This window comes from Ahaetulla prasina, chromosome 8 (assembly GCF_028640845.1).
Source record: "Ahaetulla prasina isolate Xishuangbanna chromosome 8, ASM2864084v1, whole genome shotgun sequence".
Lineage (NCBI taxonomy): Eukaryota > Metazoa > Chordata > Lepidosauria > Squamata > Colubridae > Ahaetulla > Ahaetulla prasina.
Genome location: NC_080546.1, coordinates 75,214,085 through 75,236,526, shown reverse-complemented (window position 1 = coordinate 75,236,526; position 22,442 = coordinate 75,214,085). Strand labels below are relative to the sequence as shown.

The window sequence follows — 22,442 nt, the reverse complement described above, 5'->3', positions numbered from 1 at the left end:
TGTAAATAAAATAATAACAATAATAATCCGTATCAACCATGAGCACCAGTCAATGGTATTTGTGATGCATTTTTTGAATGTTCAGTTGACTGAGATTCATGTTTAATGAATAATAAGAATCATCATCATCATCATCGTGGTGTTCTGAAGTGGGAAGGGTGCAGCGTTGTTTTAAATCAGGGTTACACCCTCCTTGCAGGACAACCACCTGGGACAGTTTGGGCAGAAAAACTTAAAATAGGGGAACTCCCAAGCATAAGGCGGAACGAAGAGGGGGGGGGCGTAGCGCGAGGCGTGGCTATCGGGAAGGAAATTTCGACATCTAAATCTATTTGTGACTGAGGCGAAGCCACCACCCAAACTTCCCCCCCCCCACTCCTCCTCCAAGGGCTGCTTTCCCCTGGGACGCCGCGCTGGTTTATTCGGAGCGCCTTCCGAGGAAGCGCATCAGATGTTGCGGAACCGTCGCCAAGGCTTGTAGGAAGGCAGCCGGGACGTTTCGGAAGCTCGGCGAGTGAGTAATAACGCCAGAGGCGTGTCTTTTGTTTCGCTTTTAACTCTTCGTTTTTTCTTCAAAGATTAAAAACCTCCGTTGAGGAAGCGCTCCCGAGCAAGCGCTTCGGCGTAGAATGCCGTTCGTGGGAGTTTTGAGTAAGGAGGCATCGTAAGTGCTTTTTTTCCCCCTTTCACTTAATAATTGGAATTTAACAGGTGCAGGAAGAAGAAGAAATAAAGAAGAGGTGAAGATTTGGAGATGAAGGGTCTTGAGATGACGTTTAAGTTATATATGTACAGATGACGCGAGAGCCGTCCAAGGTGATCTGTATGGTGGGGGGGGGAAACAGACTAGGAAAATGTGCAGAGAAGAGCAAGAAAAAATGCAGAGAAGGGCAGGGATGATCAGGAGACTGGAATATAAAACAGGATGAACCACACTATAAAAAAGATGTTGACACTCTAGAAAAAGTGCAGAGGAGAACAATCAGGGTGATTAGGGGTCGGGAGACTTAAACATATGAAGAATGGCTGCAGGAACTTTATTTTTTTATTTTGTCACACAGTATATATAAGCATAAGCATGAAATAACTATACAAAATATAAACATTTATATACTGTAAGTATGAGTATGTAATAACTCTATTAATTGGATATAAGGAAAGGAAACAATAGGACAGGAACTGTAGGCACCCTTGTGCTCTTATGCACGCCCCTTACAGACCTCTTAGGAATGGGGTGAGGTCAATAGTAGACAGTTTTTGGTTGGGAAAAAAAAAACTTAGTGAAGAGAAGGACCAGGGGAGACATGATAGCTGTCTTCCAATATTTGAGGGGCTGCCTCAGAGAGGAGGGAGGGTGTCAAGCTATTTTCCAAAGCACCTGAGGACCAGACAAGGAATAATGGATGGAAATTGATCAAGGAGAGATTCAACCTAGAAATAAGGAGAACTTTCTGACAGTGAGAACAATCAAACCACCTTCAGAAATTGTGGGATCTTCATCATTGGAAGCTTTCAAGAAGAGACTGGACTGCCATTTGTGATGCAAATTTGTGGTGCAAATGGTGCAGAGTCCCCTGCTTGGGAGGGGGGGGGTTAGACTAGAAGACTTACAAGGTCCTTCCAAGTCTCTTAATCTGTTAATATCCCGTGCTTTTTAACCTTAAAATTGAAATGATGATATTATGCTTTGGGGAATGTTATGTGTTGTGTGGAAACACTGCTGCTCCCTTTTATGTAGGGATGGGACTTACAAAGATCCATTTGATTCTCCCATAGTGACGAGGTCAGGTATCCCCATTAGCACTTAACTCATATGTGGGCATGTACGTTCATGCATATTTTACATTTATGGTATGTAATCCCATGGACCTGTGTTTAACTCATAGAATCATCTATTGCAATGTCCTTCCTGTTGAAGACTACTTCAGCTTCAATCACAACAATACACGAGCACACAATAGATTTAAGCTTAATGTTAACCACTTCAATCTTGATTGCAGAAAATATGACTTCAGTAACAGAGTTGTTAATGCTTGGAATACACTACCAGACTCTGTGGTCTCTTCTCAAACTCCCAAAAGCTTTAACCAAAAACTATCTACTATTGATCTCACCCCATGAATTGAATACATAAAATGAATATAACTAAAGGGAACATTAGGACAGGGATGGTAGGCACGCTGGTGCTCTTATGCAGACCTCTTAGGAATGGAGTGAGGTCAACAGTAGACAATCTTAGGTTAAAGTTTTGGGGATTTTGGGATGAGACAATGGAGTCTGGTAGTGCATTCCAGGCATTAGCAACTCTGTTACTGAAGTCATATTTTCTGCAATCGAGATTGGAGCACTTCACTTTAAGTTTGAATCTATTGTGTGCTCGTGTATTGTTGTGGTTGAAGCTGAAGTAGTCATTGACAGGAAGGACATTGTAGCAGATGATTTTATGACTATGCTCAGGTCATACCGAAGGCGGCATAGTTCTAAATTTTCTAAACCCAGGATTTCAAGTCTGGTGGCTATAGAATTTCAAGTCTCTATAATTGAGTAAGTGATGTAATCATGAAAATGGTGAATATATTTTTTTTACACTTATATCCCGCCCTTCTCTGAAGACTCAGGGCGGCTTACACTATGTTAGCAATAGCCTTCATTCTATTTGTATATTTATATACAAAGTCAACTTATTTCCCCCAACAATCTGGGTCCTCATTTTACCTACTTTATAAAGGATGGAAGGCTGAGTCAACCTTAATTAATTAAAATGCAGGAAATTAATTAAATTAATTAAAATGCAGGAAAAATGAAATGTTTTTAGACGAGCTCAAAAGGACTGCAGCCACATCACCATTTTAGATCCTACCCATTCTATAATTTATTATAATCTATAATTTCACTGCAGTCACACTGCTCATTCCCTTGTGCTCAAATTTGCTTGAAATCTGGCCACATTATTTCCCTGGTTATGACAGGAAATAACAATCTGTTTCTTCTTTGAAACAGAGGTCAAACTGACCTGAATGTTTAGTCTTCACAATTGTTTCCTTTCTCGGGAAAGAGTTCAATGTGAATGGCAGTAACAGATTTGGAAAATAAACTCTGGGCACTTTGTGCAAACTTATTCATTTAACTAATTTTGTCCTTTTGCTGTACTTCTCTTTTATTTTCTCTTGTGTTCCGGTGTTTAAAGCCAGACATATAAATCCTGGTTTTCAAGGAATAAGAAATTGGGATTAGGAACAAAAAAGCTGTTTGTATAGTTCCTGAAGCTTTGGGTTCCCAAATATGGATTTAACTCTGACTGGAACTGAATGACATAAATCTGCCCATGTTGAATCAGGCAGCTTTCATAATGGGGTATAAACTATATTTTATACCCCATTTGGATATAAATTATATTTTTGGTTAGTATATAGTCTATATATCTATCTATATCTATATCTATATCTATATCTATATCTATATCTATATCTATATCTATATCTATATCTATATCTATATCTATCTATCTATCTATCTATCTATCTATCTATCTATCTATCTATCTATCTATCTATGTAGGTCTTTGGTTATTCGGGTTTTCTCCCGCGTAAAATTGGAAGTGTCTTGGCGATGTTTCGATGAAGTCTCATTAGTCATCTTCAGGCTTCAACTTCTGCTTCTGGGAGCAATGTGTGATTGAAGCTGTTTCTTCCTTTTAACTGCTAGTGGGGTTTGAACTGATTAGGCGGAGCTAGTGGGGTTTGATGACTAATCAAACCCCCACTATGATTAAAGGAAGAAACAGCTGCAATTGCTCCCCAGAAGCAGGAATTGTTGATGACGAAATTTCATCAACTGATTTCTTCATACAGAAAAATCCTCAGATTCACATCCTCAGAAAACAAATATACCATAGTATATATATATATTATATATATATACTATATATATAAAATATAATATATATAATTATAATTATATTATATATAGTATAATATATAGTATATATATATTATATATACTATATAGTATATAGTATATATGTTTTCTGAGGTTTTCGCGGGTGTTTGTATGTAGGTCTTTGGTTATTTGGGTTTTCTCCAGCGTAAAATTGGAAGCGTCTTGTGACGTCTCGACGAAGTCTCACTCGTCATCTTCAGGCTGGTGTTTAGAGCTTCGTGCTTCTAGGAGCAATGTTTCTACACAACATATAACATTCCCCAAAGCATGATATCATCATTTCAATTTTACAGTTAAAAAGCACAGGACATTAACAGATTAAGAGACTACAACACCTCTTTTTGGGCTCCCTATGACATTGCAGCCCCCCCCCCCACCAGTGATCTGCGGATTGAGAACCACTGATGTAGCTGAACACATAAGAAATAATGTCCAACTGTCATTAAAGCTACTTCTAGCTCTCTGTGTGATATTTGTTAATATTGACTGCATCTTGTTTTTATAACCAAACTACTTAAAATTACCAAACGTATCTTGTATTGTATTATAACATTGCATTTTATTTTATTTTATTTTAAAATCTTTTAGATAAACATGATGTTGCCAATTTGGAGTCTTTGGTTTATCTCAATTGCTGGAGCTAAAAGTTTTTCTGCTGAAAAGAGCATCCCATTTTGTGACGTTGCCGATTGCAATTTTCGTGGGAAGAGTCTGCACACAGTTCCACTGGGCCTATCAGATGCTGTCTTGGGACTGGACCTGGCCTTCAATAGCATTGTGCATATTCGAGATGCTGACCTAAAGTCTGCAGTCAATCTTAGAACACTTTTGCTTCAATCCAATTTAATTCAGACAATTGACGAGAATGCCTTTGACTTCCTTGGAAAGCTGGAGCATTTGGATATATCATGGAATAATCTGACCTATTTGTCACCCACTTGGTTCAGAAATCTTCCTTCTTTACAGAAATTAAACCTAAAAGGGAATTCCTACTCAACACTTGGGAAATATCCATTATTTTCTGGCTTACAAAACCTGAGATATCTATATTTGGGAAATGATAAATTCTCTTCTTTACAGACAAAAGATTTTGAAGGAATTTCAGTTCTTGAAGAACTGGAGATTGAAGGACAGAATCTGAAACAATATTCACCAGGAGCTCTACAGTCTCTTGAACGCATAAATCACATTATTTTGAATGTTACTGTCAACTCCATGCTGAATTTGATTTTAATTGATGTTAAAAATTATTTGGTGTTTCTTGAACTGAGAAACATACACCATAACCTTTTACTCCTTATCCGTTATTTCAAAGAAGTTCCAATGATTGCTCAAAAGCTTAGATTTAGAGATAGTGTTTTTTTAGAAAATGAGGTTGTTCCTTTATTTTATGTGTTATCTGAAATGACCCGTTTACAAGAGTTAGAAATTATAGATAGCAGATTACAGGGTACTGGGAAGTTCTATAATATTCAGCAAATTTCTAGTAATGTACATAAAATAACAATTAGGAATTTAAAAATAGATGCATTTTATTTATTTTCAGATCTTTCAACCATGTGGTATCTTGTAGAGAATATTACCAGACTGACCATTGAAAATACAAAAGTGTTTCTTGTGCCTTGCAATTTTGCAAAAAGGTTCCATTCAGTAGAGTATCTTGATTTCACAACAAATTTACTTCAGGATTTGTTTTTTGAGCATTCATTGTGTCCAGACAGTTGGCCTAAACTGCAAACTCTCAATGTGAGTCAAAATTCTTTGACACATCTTGATCGGACGGCTCGAAGTGTGGCTCATTTAGTCAGTCTTACTAACCTAGATGTAAGTCAGAATAACTTAGAACAAATGCCAGAATCGTGTCTTTGGCCAAAAAGCTTGAAATACTTAAACATCTCTGGCTGTAAAGTAGAGAAACTTACAGGTTGCATCCCCGACTCTTTAGAAATTCTGGATGCAAGCAACAATTTCCTCTCTGATTTTAAGGTGGGCCTGCCTCATCTTCAGGAACTTTACCTTAAAAATAATAGGTTAAAAGCTCTACCAGATGCTGCCTTCATCCCTCATGTAATGTTTGTGACTATTACAGAAAACAATGTGTTTATGTTCTCTGAGCAGGAACTGGAAAAGTTTGGAGAACTGAAGTTGCTGGATGCCCGTTATAACAGTTTTCAATGCAAGTGTGAATTTGTTTCCTTTGTACAGTCTTATCCAAGAATATATAATATCTGTATTGGTTGGCCTGAAAATTACATCTGTGATTCTCCAGATTATATAAAAGGGAAGCAGATTGGAATTGCCCAGCTGCAATTGACTCACTGTCATTTCAGTTCTTTTGTGTCCATCCTTTGTATTCTGATAATCCTGATCATTTTGGTGTCAGCATTTCTTTGCTACAAGTTTCATGTCATTTGGTATATGCGCATGACTTTGGCCTGGCTCAAAGCAAAACGCAAGCCTCAAAGGACCCATAACCAGGCAGTCTGCTATGATGCGTTCATTTCCTACAGTGAACAAGACTCTGAATGGGTGGAAACTATTATGGTGGAGATGTTGGAGCAATCAAACCCTCCATTTAAACTCTGTCTTCATAAAAGAGATTTCATGCCTGGCAAATGGATTGTAGACAATATTATTGACTCCATTGAGAAGAGTTCTAAAACCCTGTTTGTGCTGTCAGAGAATTTTGTACGGAGTGAGTGGTGCAAGTATGAATTGGATTTTTCTCACTTCCGTTTTTTTGATGAGAATAATGACACCGCCATTTTGATCCTCCTGGAATCTATTCCAACAAAAACAATCCCGGAAAGGTTTTGCAAACTCCGAAAATTAATGAGAACCAAAACTTACCTTGAATGGCCAAGTGATAAAGATCAACAACAGCTATTTTGGTTTAATTTGAAAACGGCAATAAAAGCCTAGATGAGAAATTGGTATAATACACCTTTTCCATTAGTTTTAGCAGCCTCTCTGGTGTGAAGAATTTGTTATGGTTCAAGATACGCAGACCAGACTAGTCCATTAGCAGGAGGCAAGTAGGCTTCCAGAAGTGTGATTTCTTGAACACCAAACTTTTTCGTCATCATGTACGTTGACTGCTTTTCTCTCAGCAGAAATATCGAGAACGTGCAATGCTAGCTTTGTCCAAGTTTTGCACATGTATCTCAGCTCTTCAGATATGGATGAGAACAAAGAAATTAGCAGGGGAGTGTGTAGCAGCTAAGGTACAGTTCTAGCAGAGTCTTTGAGAGCCAACAAATTGAGAGATTGAGATGATCGTTAGATAAAATTTATGAATTGCATTAAGCCACTTTTTGCTTTACTGTGATATATTAAACAAGATGTTACCTGAATTCGTGCATCATGCTAAGCTGTAAATCTTGATTTACAAATCACAGGGACCTGTATAGTACAATAAGCCAAACCCAAAGAAGCCACACTGTGTTTAGTTTGATGTGTCCACTGAGTTAACTTAGGTGTGATAAGCAAATGAGGCCAGCAGGGAACCAACATAGATAGCTTTTCAATCATGATTAATTATAAAAAAACATCAGCATCTACATTCGATGTTGAACAAGAGCATATATTATATGATTGTTTATTGTTTAAATATTAAACAATAAATACACTTTAACTTAAGTCCTTTTCTATTGTTTTTTTTTAGGGTTTGGTATTTGCTAAGAGCAGACAACCACTTGATGGCACATAATCACTCAACTGCTAGATGGCATTTTACTGGTTTTTATTATCTTTTGAAAGCTCCCTGGAGCCATTAAGAGATAGGCAGCGTATAAATCAGTTAAAAGCATAAAATGAATAAATTGTTTAGTTGAATGTATCCTAAGATGAACCCTAAGGTGGGACTTCCTGTCATCTTCAGTTTTTTGAGAAAATGACCAGCGTATTTGCATTAAGCTTCATTTATTTTTTCTAGGGCAAAAAAGCACTTCCTGGAACTATTTTAGTTTACTGATTGAAAAATGTATTTTCCGGTAAGATTTTGCATATTGATTGCATATTGATTTAAATAAAGTACATAACTATTTGGTACTTCTATATTCCAGCTATTTCTTTGGCTCACCAAGAGACACGGATCGATAACATAACATTGTTAAGCTAAAACAATGAACTATATCTAGTTGCCATTGGAGCCAGCCATTCAAGGCCTTCTATAGCCAACTTTTTCAGGAATAAAAATCTTTAAAAATGATTTCTGTGGGAGTTAATTAAACTAAAGTTAAATATGCCTTCTAGTGATGTCCATTTATGGCAGTTGTGTCTTAGAAGTGTGCAAACTCTACTGATTTCAGTAGGAGTTGAGTGCATATAACTGCATGGAGTTGTGGCCAGAATAGAATAGAATAGAATAGAATAGAATAGAATAGAATAGAATTTTTTATTGGCCAAGTGTGATTGGACACACAAGGAATTTGTCTTGGTGCATGTGCTCTCAGTGTACATAAAAGAAAAGATACGTTCATCAAGGTACAACATTTACAACACAAATGATGGTCAATTATTCTGATAATGGCAAAACATTTTGGTAATGCTAAAAATGATACAGAAATACATTTATTTCAATGCAGGATATTTATAATACAATAATAATAACAGAGTTGGAAGGGACCTTGGAGGCCTTCTAGTCCAATCCCCTGCCCAGGCAGGAAACCCTACACCACTTCAGACAAATGGTTATCCAACATTTTCTTAATAATTTCCAGTGTTGGAGTATTCGCAACTTCTGCAGACAAGTTGTTCCACTATTTTCAACATCTGTTTGAGTACTGAGGCTGAACTTTGGCATATTACATGTGATTGTCAAAAGTTTTTTGCACTTTGGTGGTCTGACCATCACTACATCACAAACCCTTGCAGAGAAAGGGGGAAAAAAATAAAACTGCTTTGGATTACCTGCATATAGATTTCAAAATAATAAAAAAACTATAAAGGAAACCACAGAAAGGGGGAGAGTTTGTTCTAGATTTGGCAGGAGATGGTCTTAGCGTGAAAGGTGACTGGGTGAGGCATAGGGTAGAGAAGGTACAGTTGAGAGAGACAGATGGCAGAGAATCCATGGCCAGGGAGATGAACTAGGAACGGGCCTTAGGCAATTGAGGCCAAAGAAGGATCTGCAGAAAAGATTAGCAGACACCCCCTCCCCTCGAAACAGACCAACAACAGGGCAACTCAACTCTAGACAATAGTGGGGAAAACTCTATGTCATTCAGAGGTTGGTCCACTGGGCAAGAGTATTAAAGAGGAGAGGCTGTTAACATACCTAAGCCTGCAGATAAGTAGAGGAGGAGAAAAAACTTAACAGAAATGCATTTTTACACTATTGGCTGGGATTTCTGGAAATTAAAAGCCGTGCATCTTAAATGTTAACCAGTTGAGAAACATTTCTCTAGGCAAAGTAATAGAAATGTAAGTCATTTAAATTAAATTCTACATATTAAGTTATATTTATCCTTGGTCACTATACATCAGGGGTGAAATCTAAAAATTTTCCCTACCGGTTCTGTGGGCGTGGCTTAATTGGTGGGCGTGGCTTGGTGGTCAGATGACTGGGTGGGCATGGCCAATAACAATAAATAATAAAAATAATAAAGTATAAAAAACAATAAGAGGTATCAAAAACCAACTTTCACACTTTACACACACACAACACAACACAACACAACACAACTGACTCACACAATGTAAAAGCAGCTGCACTTCACACAGCCACAAAAAGCTCAAAAACCAACTTTCACACTTCACACATACGCACACACACACACAAAATGCCACATACAGCTTTCTGAGATTTTGTGTGTTTGTGTAGTTAGAGTGAAACACTACAGAAACACACCAAATCTCAGAAAGCTGCACAAATATTTTATTTTATTTTATTTTATTTTATGGTGGACTTCAAATCCCAGAGTTCCTCAGCCAGCAAAGCAGGAAGTCAAAGCAAGCTTTTTTTTTTCTTCAGTAGCTGAAGAAAGCATGGCATTGCCAGCCCAAAAGAGCAGTAATTATAGGTAAGTGAGGAGGGGGAATTGGCTGGGCATGGGTAGGGGCTCTTGTAAGTGGGGTCTGTTAAAAATGTGAGTTTAAAAGCCTGCTAGGATCAGGAAACTCCTCTGGGATCGCCAGGAGAGGCTTTTAAAATGTTGGTTTTTTTCTTGTTTTTTTCCCCCTTTCGGCTGAAGAGGGTTTTTTTTAAAAAAAACTTTTAAAGGGTTTTGATGATCTCTGCTCAGCCCCACGATCATCAGAGGGGTTTTTTTTAACTTTTAAAGGCATGTTTCAGCTGAAGAAAAACTTTTAAAAGTAAAAAAAAACAACTCTGCTGATGGTGTGGCTCAGCAGAGGCGGGGGTGGGGGGGCGGGGCCAGGGATTTTTGCTACCAGTCCTCCGAACCAGCAGCTGCCATCGGTACCTAATCGGGCAAGCCAGTGCAAACGGGGAGCATTTCACCCCTGCTATACATGCACTCAAATCATGAGTCCTTCGTGAGAACGGCTGTATAAAAATCGAATTAAATAAATTAAATAAATAAATTAAATAAATAAATAAAGTCTTGTAAATATACAGGCACTTCTTGGCTGTGGTAGGGTGTGTCTGGCTTCATTCCCATACATTCCTACCATCTTAACAGAACTTAAGTAGTCCAAGGAGGAGTATTGCTTTTATTTTATTTATTTATTATTTATTTTATTTAATCATAATTTTATACCGCCCTATCTCCCAAGGGACTCAGGGCGGTTTACAGCCAAGTAAAACATAAACATAAATACAAGTTAAAACCCCAATTTAAAAAACTTATTAAATACGGCCAAATATTAAAACCACAATAAAATAATAAAACCCCATTAAAACCAAATTTAAAATTTAAAATTCTAGTCCAGTCCTGCGCAGATAAAAAGATGTGTCTTAAGCTCGCGGTGAAAGGTTCGAAGGTCAGGAAGTTGGCGAAGTCCTGGGGGAAGTTCGTTCCAGAGGGTGGGAGCCCCCACAGAAAAGGCCCTTCCTCATGCCGCCAGCCGGCACTGCCTGGCTGACGGCACCCTGAAGAGTTCCTCCCTGTGAGAGCGTACGGGTCGGTGGGAGGCAATCGGTGGCAGTAGACGGTCCCGTAAGTATCCCGGCCCAATGCCATGGAGCGCTTTGAAGATAGTTACCAAAACCTTGAAGCGCACCCGAAAGGCCACAGATAGCCAGTGCAGTTTAATAAGCTCTATAGCAATAATAAATTCTATAAATTCTATAGTTTAATAATTTCTGTGTGGCATGTAACATAGACAGAAAGCTTTTCCCCTTAAGCATGAGTCCTAGTTGGGCCTACTTTAAATACCAAAAAAAGATTGGACAAGCTCTTTGTTTATATTTCAAGGTCATTTTTTCCAAAACAAAAGTATTAGTTTGAATTTGTATTATAACATATTAAAGCCATCTGCAATTTCTATTGAATGCCTAATGTAATGTATTACTGTAAGTTTTGGCGGGAGTTTTAGGCGGGAAGTATCTCACTTCTGATTGGATGCAGCCTCTGGCTGAAGTGTATATAAGGAGAGGTTTTTCTCCAGAGTTTTGCTGGGTCACACTATATTAAAGAGCTGTTGTCACTAACCTGGTCTCCTGCCTCGTCAATACCCAAACTTAACATTGGCGGCGAGGTGGGATCTTGAGGCAGAGCACCAGATCAGAGCTGAACTCACTACGAGAATCAAACCCAGCAAGGTGATAGCGAATGCAGCGATGACCGGCTACACGCCACCCACTCCGTTTGACCCTGCCCAGGAGACATGGGGAATATATATGACCCGTTTCGAAAGTTTCCTGGAGGCAAACGAGCTACAGGGAGTCTCCGACAACCGCAAACGGGCTTACTTCATAAGCCACTGTGGGTCCGCAGTCATCGCTGCCGCAGAAGCCTAGCGGAGCCAACACCGCTACACTCCGTATCGTGGCAGAACCTTCAGACACTCCTGACGAATCACTACGCACCACGCCCGACGAAATACCTGAGACGGTACAACTGTGGGGAGCGCAGGCAACAAGTACGCGTGTCTATCAGAAACTACATGGCAGACCTGAGACAAGCCTCCAAGCATTGCGAGTACCGCGATCTGGACGAAGAGCTGCTGGAACAACTTATACGGGGGGTCAGAGACATCCGTTTGAGGAGACGGTTGCTAGCCAAGAGCAACCTGACATTGGCAAACGCCTGGACGGCCAGAGCCCATGAGATGTCCAACCATGCAGCAGACACCTTACAAAGCGACTCACGCCGATGGCGGGCGCAAAGCCGAGCACAGTCCACCACGAAGAAACCTATCGTGAGTCAACCAGCGAAGAGGAGGAAGAAGTCCACTACACGGAAAATCGACAAGGAAGACCCGGAGGAATGCGGAAGTTGCGGGGCGACATCAGCGCCAAAGATGTAAGTTCAGGGACGCCATTTGCGGTGTGAAAGGAAGGGCACCTGGCTCAAGTCTGCCGAGCACCCCAACCTTCCCGCGAAAATTCAAATCGCCAATCAGAGCGGCTCTGAGTCAGAGATGCAAACCCACATTCTCCGAAATTTCAAACCAGCCAATCAGAGCGAGATCGGCGAGGCGACCCGCGATTGGCCAGGAAAGAAAGAGCGAAGTCAAACCGAATGACTGTTACCATAGACCACGCAGCTACCCGCATCAAGAAAAGATCTTCACAAACCCGACAATTGAAGGCGTACCGTGCCGACTGGAAGTAGACACAGGATCAGCTATCACAATCATGTCCTGGGACACTTTTGTGAAAGCCTTGCCACATCGCAAGCGCAAGCTACAGAAACAACGGCTCCGGGTGCAGGATTACCAGGGCAACCGCATCCCTGTTCGAGGGACAACGACCGTCGAGGTCAATGCAGGACATCGAAAAGACCCTGCCCATCACGTTAGTCGAGGAACCTTGCCAAGCTTGCTGGGGCTAGACTGGTTCCGGGCGTTGGGAATGGGGTGACTGGCGCCCACCGGAGCGGATGCAACCTGCAAACGCCCTAATGGAGGAATTCGCAGACGATTCGAGGACCGTTTAGGCAAGTACAAGGGACCCCTATCTCCTTCAATTTAGACCCCAAATAGCTCCCATTAGGTTAAAGGCAAGGAGGGTTCCTTTTGCACTCAAACCTAAAATCGACAAAGAGTTAGATAAATTAGTCAGCCAGGGATACTAGTGCCAGTTGACCATGCCAAATGGGAGACGCCAATCGTCACCCTATAAAACCAGGCGGGTCCATAAGAATTTGCGCTGATTACAAGGCTACCTTGAACAAAGCATTGCAAAAGCGCCTACCCAGTTCCAGTAGTGCAACACTTATTGCACTCACTAGGGCACGGACAAGTTTTCGCCAAATTAGACTTGGCACAAGCGTACCAACAGCTACCCGTAGATGCTAGCACAGCTGAAGCCCAGACCATTGTAACGCACGGGGTGCCTTTAAGTGCACCCGGTTACAGTTCGGGTGAGTGTGGCCCGGGCTATTCAAAATTTGATGGAGCGGCTCCTACAAGGGTTACCGAGGAGTCGACTATTTCGATGATGTGTTGGTATCAGGGAAGATTTAAGAGAACTGGGAAGCGATTAAGGAAAGTTTTGGCCATTTTTAGGCGGCAGGATTAAAAGTCAAAGCAAGCAAGTGTCAGATAGGGTCGAATCTGTTGAATTTTGGGCTATAGAATAGACAAAAAGGATTCACCCACTGAGAGCAAAGTCAAGGCGATAAAGAGAGCCCCAGCACCCAAAAACAAGACAGAACTCCAGGCTTTCCTGGGTCTGGTAAACTTTACGCCGTGTTTTTAAAAGACAAGGCAACCGTTGCTGAACCGCTGCATAAGTTGCTTGGAAAAAACACTGCTTGGTCGTGGGGGAAGTCAGAGAATAGGGCATTTGAGGCAGTAAAAAGTTTGCTATCAAGCGATAGACTGTTAATACAATACAACAACAGACTGCCGTTAGTATTGGTTTGTGATCGTCCCCTATGGAGTAGGAGCTGTACTTAGCCACAGACTCCCAAAGCGGCACTGAAGCCCCTATAGCGTTCTATTCACGAGCGATGTCCCGGCTGAGAGGAATTACAGCCAGCTAGATAGGAGGCTCTAATAGTGTCAGGGTGAAAAAATTTCACGAATACGTTTTTGGGAGAGACTTTGAAATTATCACTGACCACAGACCGCTATTGGGATTACTGGCTGGCGACCGCCCAACGCCAGTGGCACTATCACCCCGGCTGACCAGATGGACTATTTTTCTGGCCGCCTACTCTACAAACTGCAGCATCGACCTGGAAAGAGCTGGGGCATGCGGACGCATTGAGCAGATGCCCATTGCCCGGGGAAATCGAGGACCCTACTCCGGGCACCCCCGTTCTACTAATTGACTCTTGGGACTCTGGCCCAGTCACATCGCAGGAAGTGGCTCGGGCCTCCTACCGGGACATTGTTTTAAGAACTGTAATCGGTTGGGTTCAAGGGATGTCAGTACCGGGGCGACTGCTTTAGAGAGTTTGTAAAGAAAAGAGGGAATTGTCTGTGCAAGGGGTGCCTGCTCTGGGGGATAGGGTGGTAGTTCCAGAGAAGCTGAGGAAAAGTCCTGGAACTACTGCATGAGGGTCACCCAGGAATTGTAAGGATGAAGGGCTAGCCAGGAGCTATGTCTGGTGGCCCCTAATGGACAGGAAATCGGTGACAGGGTTGGCCGATGCCAGGTATGTCAGGAATCCAGACCACTACCACCCACGGCCCCAGTGTTGGAGTGGGAGAAACCCCAAGGCCCTTGGTCCCGCATACACATTGATTTTGCCGCCCTTCCACGGCCAAACATTTCTAATTGTGGTGGATGCATTCTCCAAATGGCTGGAGATCATCTAATGAAATCCACAACCGCTGGAGCTGTCATTGCAGCACTAAAACACCTTTTCGCCACGCACGGGCTACCGGACACCCTCGTGTCCGATAACGCCCACAGTTCACCGCAGCATTATTTGAAGGGTACCTGGCTGAAGAGGGCATCCGACATGCCCTCTCAGCGCTGCTCCACCCCGCGCCGAACGGCCTTGCTGAGCGTTTTGTTCGGAGTGCGAAAGAAGCGCTATCACGAAGCGGCCCGGCGATTGGCAGGCACAGATCGACGCATTCCTAACCGCCCAACACAGGACCCCTGTGTGGCCACCGCCGCAGCCCAGCCGAGCTATTAATGGGCGGAAGCTACGGTGCCCGCTAGACCGGCTACACCGAACTACGTGCAGGACGGGTTCAAAACAAAACCAGATAGAATCCGGGAATTAAACATAGGAGACTCAGTGTGGGCACATAATTACAGCGACGGCCCAAGCTGGAAGAGGGGATAGTCATAGACAAAGCGGGCCCCAAATCTTATCTAGTGGAAATAGCGATGGCAGAGTTTGAGGCGCCACATAGATCAATTAAGAAACAGATTGAGCGATAAGGCAGAATTAGGCGAGACCAGCCCTGACTATGATTTAATTAACCCCACAGCTGACTGGAGCCGAGAACAAACAGAAAGCGAGAACCAAACAGAGACTTATCTGAGTCAGGCGAGGTCCAGCGACACCCTCCGGTCCCTCTAGAGGACAGCAGGTCCGAGCCGGCAAATAATCCAGGGCGGATGGCGGGAGGAGGAGCTCAGAGGAACGAAAAGCCCCTCCGCAAGCTCGACTCAACTCCAGAAAGTGAACTGCGCAGGTCCGGGAGAGTCAGGAGACGCCCACGATCAGGGACTACGAGAAGTAATATGCAAATATTGGCAAAGTGCCTTCTGGGAGGAAGGAGTGTAATGTATTACTGTAAGTTTTGGCGGGAGTTTTAGGCGGAAATATCTCGCTTCTGATTGGATGCAGCCTCAGGCTGAAGTGTATATAAGGAGAGGTTTTCTCCAGAGTTTTGCTGGGTCACACTATATTAAAGAGCTGTTGTCACTAACCTGGTCTCCTGCCTCGTCAATACCCAAACTTAACACCTAATATATAGATTATTGCTATATTCCACTTTTATTCTTTCATTGCTTTTAACCTGCCTGAAAGAAAATAGCAGGGTGATACACATTTGTATAACTAATGCCAATCTTCAGCTTTATGTGAAGACACAAAGTATAAAGTTTACAACTGCTAAAAAATTGAAAAGCAGTAATGTATACTGTAGCTACAAAGTAGCTTGTAGACATTGTTTTTGTGTCTTAATTAATAAACATTTCTACTTCATTTACAAACATATATAAAAGTTACTTTTAAGAATGTGTTCCAAATTATTTTATAGTACCAATGCACTATAAAGATAAAGGTAAAGGTTCCCCTGCACATGTGTGCTAGTTTTTTCTGGCTCTAGAGGCGATGCTCATCTCCATTTCTAATGCAAAGAGCCAGTGCTGTCCAAAGATGTCTCCATGCCTGGCATGATTCAGCCAAAGGCGCACGAAATGCTGTTACCTTCCACCAAAGATGGTCCCTATTTTCTACTTGCATTTCTTATCTGCTTGCAAACTGCTAGGTTGGCAGAAGCTGGGACAATAACAGGAGCTCACTCCGTTCCGGCACTAGGATTCGAACTGCTGAACTGCCGACCTTCTGATTGACAAGCTCAGTGTTTCAGCCACTGAGCTACCGCGTCCCTACCAATGCAATAAATCCTATGAGTGATTTTTGCTGAAGTGTAGCTGAATACAGTAGCCTCAAATAGATATGACATTTTTGTAACATTTCTGCTTTTGCCATCCACATTCTATTTTCTTCCTAGAAAAGGACAAAATTGGAAAGTTTTTATGTGAAATCTGCCTGTGTTTCACCCACGTATGGTTTTATTTCTGGCTAGTAAATAATTCCATCTCTTCTTCATCCCCCACCCTTTTAATCTTCCACTCCTTTTCTTTCTCAGAATTATGCTCCATCAAATTCATGGATGCTTTATGCTATAAGATTGTTAAAGAAGGCTGCCGCCCTGAAAGTTTATCATATATATTTTTTTCTTTTAAATAACTATTTCTGTTCCTGTTTATAGACTACCCAAAGGCATTTTCTTTCCTGAACACTGTGGTCATCATCTTTGTTTTCAATAATAAAATAAATAATAATAATAATAAAAATCAGCTGGACTCACAGAAGTATATAATTTCTAATAGGGTAAAAACTTTACACCCGAAACAATAATAGTTTTAATTCTTTAATTCTGTTTTCGTGAAGTTGGCTGAGCACTCAGGTTCAGAATATTAGCACTTTGACGGCCCCCTGCTGGATAATTTGTGAGATAAAAATGGCATCTTAAAAATGAATTCATTTATTACAGCAGGGGTCTGCAAACTTGGCTCTTTTAAGACTTGTGGACTTCAACTCCCAGAGTTTCTCAGCCACCTTTGCTCAGGAACTCTGGGAGTTGAAGTCCACAAGACTTAAAAGAGCCAAGTTTGCAGACTCCTGTATTACAGGATACAGTTTTATCAGCCTCCAGACCTTTGAAAATCAACACATTTGTTACGTCTCTAAAATCGTGTTTCTTAACCTTGGGAACCAATTAACCTTGGGAACCCAATTAACTCCCAGTTTCTCCCAGTCAGCATCCACACTTTTTCAAGATGTTAGGATTGAGAAAATTGAGAATATTGTCCTAAATAGAGGGAGTCCTCAACTTACAATAGTTCACTTAGTGACTATTCAAAGTTATAAAGGCACTGAAAAAAATGTTTTGTAACCATTTTTTACAGTTACGGCCTTTGGAGCATCCCCATGTTCATGTGATCAAAATTCAGATGCTTGGCAACTGGTTCATCTTTATGACGGTTGCAGTGCCCCAGGGTCAAGCGATCCCCTTTTGTGACCTTCTGACAAACAAAGTCAATGGGGAAGCCGGATTCACTTAACAGCGATGTTACTAAATTAACGGCTGCAGTGATTCGCTTAACAAATGTGTCAAGAAAGGTGTTGTGTCTTGCCCGCTCTCACCGCAGCCGGGGTCTTCTTATCTGCTTCCGAATGCTGAGGAATGTCCTAGTATGCCTCCCGGCCCCAGCCCTGGCTCCATGCCCAGACAGGCTGAGGAGGAGGGGGCACCTCCTGGCCCCAGCCCTGGCTCCATGCCCAGGCAAACGGAGCAACTAGACCCCTCCCCATGCCCCACAGCATGTGAGCCTGAGGGAGGTCAATTACCAACAGCTGCCGACTGGAGTGACCTCGCTCAGAAGAATTGATAGGCGGCGACAGAAGGAAGGGAGGGCCAGGCCTGGATAAGTGCTGAGTCATGGAGCCACACCCCATGGCCTATATAAAGGATCTGCTTTCTGGCAGTCTCTGAGTCAGGCAAAGTTGAACATATCTTGCTGAAGTCACTTTCTGGTCTCCTGCCTGCCTTGAGGACTTTGCTAGGACTTTGGCAGAGCTGCAGAGGCACACCTGATTCGGATTTCCTGACCCAGCCGTCAGCGGAGGAGGGACATGACATAAGGTCACAAACGGGCAAAACTCATTCCAGAAATGCGTCCCTTAGCAACATACATTTTGGGCTCAATTGTGGTCGTAAATTGAGGACTACCTGTACCTGCTGGTGGGGCAATTCTTGAGTCAACATCTTTTTTAAAAAATTTTTTACATTTATATCCCGCTCTTCTCCGAAGACTCAGGCGGCTTACATTGTGTAAGGCAATAGTCTCATTCTATTTGTATATTTACAAAGTCAATTTATTTCCCCAACAATCTGGGTCCTCATTTTACCTACCTTATAAAGGATGGAAGGCTGAGTCAACCTTGGGCCTGGTGGGACTCGAGCCTGCAGTAATTGCAAGCAGCTGTGTTTTAATAACAGGCTGTCTTACAGCCTGAGCCACCCACGGCCCCAGTGTTGGAGTGGGAGAAACCCCAAGGCCCTTGGTCCCGCATACACATTGATTTTGCCGGCCCTTCCACGGCCAAACATTTCTAATTGTGGTGGATGCATTCTCCAAATGGCTGGAGATCATCTAATGAACTCCACAACCGCGGGAGCTGTCATCTCAGCACTAAAACACCTTTTCGCCACGCACGGGCTACCGGACACCCTCGTGTCCGATAACGGCCCACAGTTCACCGCAGCATTATTTGAAGGGTACCTGGCTGAAGAGGGCATCCGACATGCCCTCTCAGCGCCGTTCCACCCTCGTCGAGCGGCCTTGCTGAACGCTTTGTTCGGAGTGCGAAGAAGCGCTATCACGAAGCGGCCCGGCGATTGGCAGGCACAAATCGACGCATTCCTAACCGTCAACACAGGACCCCTGTGTGGCCACCGGCCGCAGCCCAGCCGAGCTATTAATGGGCGGAAGCTACGGTGCCCGCTAGACCGGCTACACCCGAACTACGTACAGGACGGGTTCAAAACAAAACCAGATAGAATCCGAGAATTAAACATAGGAGACTCAGTGTGGGCACATAATTACAGCGACGGCCCAAGCTGGAAGAGGGGGATAGTCATAGACAAAACGGGCCCCAAATCTTATCTAGTGGAAATAGACGATGGCAGAGTTTGGGCGCCACATAGATCAATTAAGAAACAGATTGAGCGATAAGGCAGAATTAGGCGAGACCAGCCCTGACTATGATTTAATTAACCCCACAGCTGACTGGAGCCGAGAACAAACAGAAAGCGAGAACCAAACAGAGACTTATCTGAGTCAGGCGAGGTCCAGCGACACCCTCCGGTCCCTCTAGAGGACAGCAGGTCCGAGCCGGCGAATAATCCAGGGCCGGATGGCGGGAGGAGGAGCTCAGAGGGCGAAAAGTCCCTCCGGCAAGCTCGACTCAACTCCAGAAAGTGAACTGCGCAGGTCCGGGAGAGTCAGGAGACGCCCCACGCACTGCAGGACTACGAGAAGTAATATGCAAATATTGGCAAAGTGCCTTCTGGGAGGAAGGAGTGTAATGTATTACTGTAAGTTTTGGCGGGAGTTTTAGGCGGAAATATCTCGCTCTGATTGGATGCAGCCTCTGGCTGAAGTGTATATAAGGAGAGGTTTTTCTCCAGAGTTTTGCTGGGTCACACTATATTAAAGAGCTGTTGTCACTAACCTGGTCTCCTGCCTCGTCAATACCCAAACTTAACACCTAATATATAGATTATTGCTATATTCCACTTTTATTCTTTCATTGCTTTTAACCTGCCTGAAAGAAAATAGCAGGGTGATACACATTTGTATAACTAATGCCAATCTTCAGCTTTATGTGAAGACACAAAGTATAAAGTTTACAACTGCTAAAAAATTGAAAAGCAGTAATGTATACTGTAGCTACAAAGTAGCTTGTAGACATTGTTTTTGTGTCTTAATTAATAAACATTTCTACTGCATTTACAAACATATATAAAAGTTACTTTTAAGAATGTGTTCCAAATTATTTTATAGTACCAATGCACTATAAAGATAAAGGTAAAGGTTCCCCTGCACATGTGTGCTAGTTTTTTCTGGCTCTAGAGGCGATGGTCATCTCCATTTCTAATGCAAAGAGCCAGTGCTGTCCAAAGATGTCTCCATGCCTGGCATGATTCAACGCCAAAGGCGCACGAAATGCTGTTACCTTCCCACCAAAGATGGTCCCTATTTTTCTACTTGCATTTCTTATCTGCTTGCAAACTGCTAGGTTGGCAGAAGCTGGGACAAATAACAGGAGCTCACTCCGTTACGCGGCACTAGGGATTCGAACTGCTGAACTGCCGACCTTCTGATTGACAAGCTCAGCGTTTCAGCCACTGAGCTACCGCGTCCCTACCAATGCAATAAATCCTATGAGTGATTTTTGCTGAAGTGTAGCTGAATACAGTAGCCTCAAATAGATATGACATTTTTGTAACATTTCTGCTTTTGCCATCCACATTCTATTTTCTTCCTAGAAAAGGACAAAATTGGAAAGTTTTTATGTGAAATCTGCCTGTGTTTCACCCACGTATGGTTTTATTTCTGGCTAGTAAATAATTCCATCTCTTCTTCATCCCCCACCCTTTTAATCTTCCACTCCTTTTCTTTCTCAGAATTATGCTCCATCAAATTCATGGATGCTTTATGCTATAAGAAGATTGTTAAAGAAGGCTGCCGCCCTGAAAGTTTATCATATTTTTTTTTCTTTTAAATAACTATTCCTGTTCCTGTTTATAGACTACCCAAAGACATTTTCTTTCCTGAACACTGTGGTCATCATCTTTGTTTTCAATAATAAAATAAATAATAATAATAAAAATCAGCTGGACTCACAGAAGTATATAATTTCTAATAAGGTAAAAACTTTACACCCGAAACAATAATAGTTTTAATTCTTTAATTCTGTTTTCGTGAAGTTGGCTGAGCACTCAGGTTCAGAACATTAGCACTTTGACGGCCCCCTGCTGGATAATTTGTGAGATAAAAATGGCATCTTAAAAATGAATTCATTTATTACAGCAGGGGTCTGCAAACTTGGCTCTTTTAAGACTTGTGGACTTCAACTCCCAGAGTTTCTCAGCCACCTTTGCTCAGGAACTCTGGGAGTTGAAGTCCACAAGACTTAAAAGAGCCAAGTTTGCAGACTCCTGTATTACAGGATACAGTTTTATCAGCCTCCAGACCTTTGAAAATCAACACATTTGTTACGTCTCTAAAATCGTGTTTCTTAACCTTGGGAACCAAGATGTGTGCAATTAACTCCCAGTTTCTCCCAGTCAGCATCCGCACTTTTTCAAGATGTTAGGATTGAGAAAATTGAGAATATTGTCCTAAATAGAGGGAGTCCTCAACTTACAATAGTTCACTTAGTGACTATTCAAAGTTATAAAGGCACTGAAAAAAATGTTTTGTAACCATTTTTTACAGTTACGGCCTTTGGAGCATCCCCATGTTCATGTGATCAAAATTCAGATGCTTGGCAACTGGTTCATCTTTATGACGGTTGCAGTGCCCCGGGGTCAAGCGATCCCTTTTTGTGACCTTCTGACAAACAAAGTCAATGGGGAAGCCGGATTCACTTAACAGCGATGTTACTAAATTAACGGCTGCAGTGATTCGCTTAACAAATGTGTCAAGAAAGGTGTTGTGTCTTGCCCGCCTCACCGCAGCCGGGTCTTCTTATCTGCTTCCGAATGCTGAGGAATGTCCTAGTATGCCTCCGGCCCCAGCCCTGGCTCCATGCCCAGACAGGCTGAGGAGGAGGGGCACCTCCTGCCCCAGCCCTGGCTCCATGCCCAGGCAACGGAGCAACTAGACCCTCCCATGCCCCACAGCATGTGAGCCTGAGGGAGGTCAATTACCAACAGCTGCCGACTGGAGTGACCCTCGCTTCAGAAGAATTGATAGGCGGCGGCGTCAGAAGGAAGGGAGGGGCAGGCCTGGATAAGTGCTGAGTCATGGAGCCACACCCCATGGCCTATATAAAGGATCTGCTTTCTGGCAGTCTCTGAGTCAGGCAAAGTTGAACATATCTTGCTGAAGTCACTTTCTGGTCTCCTGCCTGCCTTGAGGACTTTGCTAGGACTTTGGCAGA

The 22,442-nt window shown here is 42.5% G+C and overlaps 1 protein-coding gene across 3 annotated transcripts; it reads left to right on the top strand.

The window, feature by feature from the left end:
• Positions 1 to 373: 373 nt before the first annotated feature.
• On the top strand, positions 374 to 8,149 carry TLR2 (toll like receptor 2). Of its 3 annotated transcripts, none has more exons than XM_058193134.1 (2): positions 374 to 514; positions 4,528 to 8,149. In XM_058193134.1, the coding sequence occupies exon 2, from the start codon at positions 4,534 to 4,536 to the stop codon at positions 6,859 to 6,861; it is 2,328 nt and encodes a 775-aa protein (XP_058049117.1). In that variant the 5' UTR covers positions 374 to 514; positions 4,528 to 4,533; the 3' UTR covers positions 6,862 to 8,149. The 3 variants fall into 3 exon arrangements, with proteins under 3 accessions (XP_058049117.1, XP_058049118.1, XP_058049115.1); XM_058193135.1 differs by having other exon boundaries at positions 393 to 651; XM_058193132.1 differs by having other exon boundaries at positions 393 to 664.
• Positions 8,150 to 22,442: the final 14,293 nt, after the last annotated feature.

Bases quoted from the DNA above. Each gene is read 5' to 3' on its own strand.
- TLR2 (XM_058193134.1), top strand. From the start codon at position 4,534: ATGATGTTGCCAATTTGGAGTCTTTGGTTTATCTCAATTGCTGGAGCT.